The sequence below is a fragment of the Nicotiana attenuata genome, unplaced genomic scaffold, assembly GCF_001879085.1.
Source record: "Nicotiana attenuata strain UT unplaced genomic scaffold, NIATTr2, whole genome shotgun sequence".
In the NCBI taxonomy this organism is placed as follows: Eukaryota; Viridiplantae; Streptophyta; class Magnoliopsida; order Solanales; family Solanaceae; genus Nicotiana; species Nicotiana attenuata.
This window is the reverse complement of record NW_017674573.1, coordinates 2,481-8,189: the sequence shown is the minus strand read 5'-3', so window position 1 is coordinate 8,189 and position 5,709 is coordinate 2,481. Positions and strand designations below refer to the sequence as shown.

The 5,709-nt window shown below is 38.3% G+C and overlaps 1 protein-coding gene across 1 annotated transcript; it reads right to left on the bottom strand.

The window, feature by feature from the left end:
• Positions 1-3,615: 3,615 nt before the first annotated feature.
• Positions 3,616-4,290, bottom strand: LOC109218927. The gene has a single exon (XM_019383323.1). It carries the CDS (start codon positions 4,288-4,290, stop codon positions 3,616-3,618), a length of 675 nt encoding a protein of 224 aa, XP_019238868.1.
• Between the last annotated feature and the right edge of the window lie 1,419 nt (positions 4,291-5,709).

Here is a 5,709-nt window from a genome sequence, read left to right as displayed (position 1 = left end):
TTTTTTTCCATGCTTGTGCATACCATGATTTCTCCTTCAAGGGAGTGAGTACAATGTACTAATACCACCCATTGAAATTGAATATCATGGTAAGGCATGATCACAATAACGTTTCCTACAAAAAAGAAAACAAGATTAGTGAAAGAAGTGATCAACACCATCTCCTCCATAAGGAATCGATGATGTTGATTCTGTTTGTGTACCACCTCCTTAATCCATCTCCTTGAACTCCTCTCCATCTCCTCTCTTACTGCCTCGATACCTTGACCCTCAAATATGGGCATTGAAGTTTATCTACATTGATCAATCTCCTGCCTTGTGAATCAAGATGGTGGAAAGCATGACATTCTATGATTCCTTGATCAAGGGCATAATTTGCCAAATGGTCTGCCAGCTTATTCCCCTCCCTGAAAATGTGAGTTATTCTACCATTGCACATGACAAGCAATTGTTTTATCCTCTCCACTTGTTCCTTTATGACCCAAGGAGGTTTCCAATTCCCCTCAACCACATTCTTGAGCAACATAGAGTCAGTTTGCAACCATATGTTAGAGATCTCATTATCTACGCAATAGTTCAAAGCCTCCAGTATTGCCATCGATTCTGCCTGAGTATTTGTCACCTGTTGGATTTCCTTACCACATGCATACATCAAGTCACCATGCTCATTCCTCAAGAAAAATCCAATTGAACTCCTCCCTGGATTACCCCTTGAAGCCCATCTGTGTTGATTTTTGTCCATCCATGCATAGGAAACTCCCATAGAACCTTGCTAATCTTCAGCCTAGGAGTGTAATTCTCCATCATTCTAAGTATATCTGGCCATCTAAATGGCACTTGAACTATTCCTGGCTTTCTCACCTTAATGAGAGACTGGATAGTAGAGCAAACTTGGTACACCACTCGATTAGTAGTCACTGGCTCTCCATGCTTATTACTATTTCTTCTTTTTCATAGCTCCCACACAATGATACTAGGTAATGCTTGAAAAATAGGTTTGAGTCTGGGAATTACCTTCACTATCTAACACTTCAGAATAGCTTGATGTAATGATAATCCCTCCAAAGATAAGCCAGCATATGAAAAAAATATAATTCCATACTCTTGAGGCAGTGAATGATCGAAAGAAGACATGCCCCATTGATTCTTCATTTGGCATTATACAACACCAACATTTTGATGGCATAAAGTACCCCATTCTTCTCAATGTATCATCAAGAGGTAATTTTCCTTTCCATAGCTTCCACATAAAGAACGATATTTTAAAAGGCAAACCCTTAACCCATATATTAGCATACGTAATGGCAGTATCTCTTCTCCTTCTCAAGTATTCCCATGCGGATCTCACACTGAAATTCCCCTTAACTTCTAGACTCCAAACGGGCTTGTCCGGCTCCTCATACCTAGCTGGGCATGGAATGTTCTCCAGAATATGTGTAGCCAAATCATTAGGAAGTATTTCCTTAATCCTCTCATCATTCCACCTTCCTTCTATCACCACATTGTTAACATTATTTATTGTTTCATCACAAAAGAAATCTGGAGGTGTGACAAAATATAGTGATCCCAAACCTGTCCAATTGTCAAACCAAAAAAGGGAAGATCCCATTTTTAGTTTCCATTGAATTTGATGCTCAATAATGTCCCTACATTCTAACATTTTCCTCCAATTATGTGAGCCACCTCTCTAAGGCACCACCATGGCATTCAACTTCTTACAATATTTCTGGCTCATAAAGGAGCTCCATAGAGAAGGCTTGGTCCTGAAGTTCCACCATAATTTACAAAAGAGCGCCTTAGGCATGTCATGTAAAGATCGAAATCCTATACCTCCTTCATCATAAGGCAAGCATAGGGTATCCCATGAGGCCCAATGTCTAGCTCTACCATCTATACAATTGCTCCAAAAGAACCTAGCAAAGAGTTATGTAATTTGTTGATCACATTGGCAGGTGAGTTCACAGCTGATAGTAAATGAACGGGCATGCTTTGTAGAACACTTGTGATCAATACTGCCCTTCCTCCGATTGATAAGAGCTTTTCTTTCCACGTTTGAATTTTGTCAAGCACCTTAGTGATCAAACTTTCATAAAAATCTATCCTCCTTCGTGAATAAAATATGGGGCAGCCAAGGTATGTAAACGGAAATTCTTTTCTCCCTATTCCAGTAATCCTTTCAATTTTCCTCACAACTTCTTCATTTGTTGAATGATGAACATATATGGCACATTTGGTCTTGTTGATCAATTGACCTGAAGCTATTTCATAGGCCTTCAAAACCTCTATAATTAATCTCAAAGACGTGGCATCTGAAGATGAAAATATGATTGTGTCATCTGCATAAGCAAGATGATTAATCTTAGGACTCCACTTAGGCAATCCAAAACAACAAAAATACAAGTTCAAATGTAATGCATTCAATCCCCTAGACATTGCTTCAGCAGCCAGAATAAATAATGAAGGTGACAAAGGATCTCCTTGTTTCACACTCTAGTCGACTTGAAGAAACCATAAGGTTGGCCATTATCAAGTACTGATACCAATTGTTAAAGACAATACCAAAGATTAGGCCAATAAATCTTTCTGAGAACCCCATTTTCCTCAATACTTTGGTGAGGAATAACCAGGATAATCTATCATAAGCCTTCATCATGTCAAGCTTTAGTACCACATTAGGGCCTGCCTTTGTTCTCAATCTGATGTCAATGATTATTTCTTGAGTAAGCAATATATTTTCTACAATACTTCTTCCTTTTACAAATCCTGCTTGTTCATCCGAAATAACATTAGGCAAGATATCTACCAGTCTCTCATGAACAACCCTCGATATAATTTTGTTGGTGAAATTGCTCAAACTTATTGGCCTCAAATCTGAAAAAGTATGCACATCTTTCTTCTTAGGTAATAGAACTAAATTTGTGTGAGTCACAAATTTAGGAAGTTCATGCCCACAGAAGAATGCCTTTACCATCTCTAATATATCAACCCCAATGATTTCCCAATAAGCATGGAATAGTTGCCATTGAAATCATCCGGTCCACACGCACTATCCCCATTCAAGCCAAATATTGCCTTTTTCACTTCCTCCATGGTTGGTATCAAAGTTAAATTCTGATTCTGCTCCTCATTCATCATTGTAGGAACATGATCTAGTATCCTAAAGTCATTAGGCACATTAGATTCATGAAACTGCTGCTGGAAGAACACCACTGCCTCATTTGCCATTGCTTCTTTATCTTCAATCCAATTTCCTTCACTATCTTGTATTCTTTTAAGCTGCAGCTTTTTCCTCCTCCCATTGACATGAGCATGAAATAGTTTTGTGTTTCTATCTCCATCCTTGAACCATGCCATACCTGCCTTTTGTTTCCAGAAATCTTCCTCTAATGCCCATACACGAATTAATTTAGCTTGCACCTTTTGGAATCTTTCCCGATTTTGAATGGTAGGGTTGAGTTCAAATTGAGCTTCATGTACCTTGACTACCTCCTCCAAGCTTGCTATTTTCTGAAAAATATCCCCAAACATTGCCTTACTCCATAAAGATAAGGCTTTCTTCAGTTTCTTCATCTTGACGTTAAACATAATGAATAGACTGGCATGAAAATCTGCATGCTAGTTTTCTCGAACAATGTCTAAGAAGGTGTCATATTTCAACAAGAAATTGAGAAATCTGAATGCTTTCTTAATTGGAGCAATGCTTGGATTACAACTTAGGAGCATTGGACAATGATCAGATCCAATTTTGGATAGGTGATTGATCTCCAAAGCTGGCCAGAATTCTTGAAGTTCCGTATTACCCAAACAACTATCTAGTCTTTTGAATATACAATCTTCCTTAGCTCTCCCATTCCACCAAGTATATATACTTCCTTTAAAACCAAGATCAAATAAATTACATGTATTAACACAATGCCTGAAGACATCAATCTCATTAATATGAACTGGAAGCCCCCCAAATTTGTCTTCTTCATCCCAAATTACGTTGAAGTCTCCTCCAACTAGCCATGGCAATGTCATATCACTTGCTAAAGCATAAAGAGTATCCCATAGTTCAATTCTTTCTATTGCATCGCATTTGGCATACACTAACGTAATTATAAACTCCTTGTGTTCATCAGTATCAATTAGCTTCAAGGTTAGTTGTTGCTCCATATTAAAAAGGATTTCAAAATCATATCTCTCGCCAATGAATACCCATATTTTGTTGGAAACATTAATCACTGCTTGTTCAAAACCCAATCTCCTTCTATGTTGATCCATCTTCTTTGCTTGTTGTTTCGGCTCCATTAAGGCAATAAAATGAATTGGTACTGCCTATCCATTGTAATGACTCTCTCAAAGGCCTGCATCATATTGACTGACCTGATATTCCAAATCAAAGCATTCATCATTAGATTAGTAATTTGGATATGGTTCTTCTCGTTTGAACTCCAGGAGCTTGCACCCCATAATTATCCTTAGCTTGTTTTCTTTTACCCCTCCCAGTAGATTTCCCTTTTTCAATTTGCCTGGAGAATCCACCTTGTCTTTCCACGTTCATGAAGTTCTGATCAGTCGATTCTTCATCCATATCCTTTCCTTTCGCTTGTTGATCCTGTTCTTCTCCTTCATGGTGATCGTGTCCTATAATCTAATTCTTTGTTGATTCAACCATCAAGTCCTTGCTAATATTGTCGTGCTGCACCAATCCAGTTGTAGCAACTGTATTTTTTGGACTTAGTACTCCTTCCTTAACTGCTAACTTTACTACTCTATTACCTGGGCAAGCAACTTCAAAATTCTTCTGTGTATCATTTACCCTTTCCTTCAATGCACTGTCATGTTGATCACCTGGGTCAATTGGCTGGGATATGAGGTTGGAAAATTTGGTAGGGTCTACTGTAGCATTATTCTTTGTGGAGCTAGTGTTAGAATTAGGATTATGAGTAACGATTTGGTTAGATATAGGAGCTGGATTATGGCTAGTGGTTTGTGATTGGATAGAAGCTTTGTCAACAACATGCTCATCAGTATTGCCTTCATCAACACCTTGCACCTCAACTCAATTACTCTTGGCCTTAACACTTTGTTCTTCCACTTCTGGATCATCTTCTTGTACTTCCTCTACATCTTCATGACCTTCTAGGAATTCACCTTCATCAGATTCCTCTTCAGTTTGTTCACTCCAAAATTTACCTTCTTGGAAATTCACACGTTTTCTTTGAATTCCCTGTTCCGGAATAACACTTGTATCAAGAGATTGAAATGGGATTTCTTGACAGGATTGGTTTGTGGTAACATTGTGTGCAGCAAACACTCTACTAACCCATTGTGAAGTTGATTCCTTAGGCCCTTTATCTTTTGGAGTAAGACTCGCACCTACCTTAGCCACTTCAACAGTAGCATTAGGATTGAAAGATACTGCTGCTGCATTTAAATTCCCAGTTTTGATTGAGCTAAGTGTAGGACTTTCCACGACATTACCTTGATCAACTATTGCCAGCTGTCTCTCCTTTACAATTACTTCATCAACTTTGTTTGATTCTCTCCCAACTCTTTTAGGTGTAGGACTACTACCTCTGCTTTGATCTACCAATGCCAGCTGATTATTTGCTTCATTATCTCCAGAATTTTCCGACAATGTAGCAAATTTGTTATTAATTTGCACAGCTTCTACTGGGACTATTTCTTTCCCAGAATTATTATTATCTTGATCCACTTGATTCC

Coding starts and splice junctions, on each gene's coding strand:
- LOC109218927 (XM_019383323.1), bottom strand. CDS start 4,290: ATGGAGCCGAAACAACAAGCAAAGAAGATGGATCAACATAGAAGGAGA.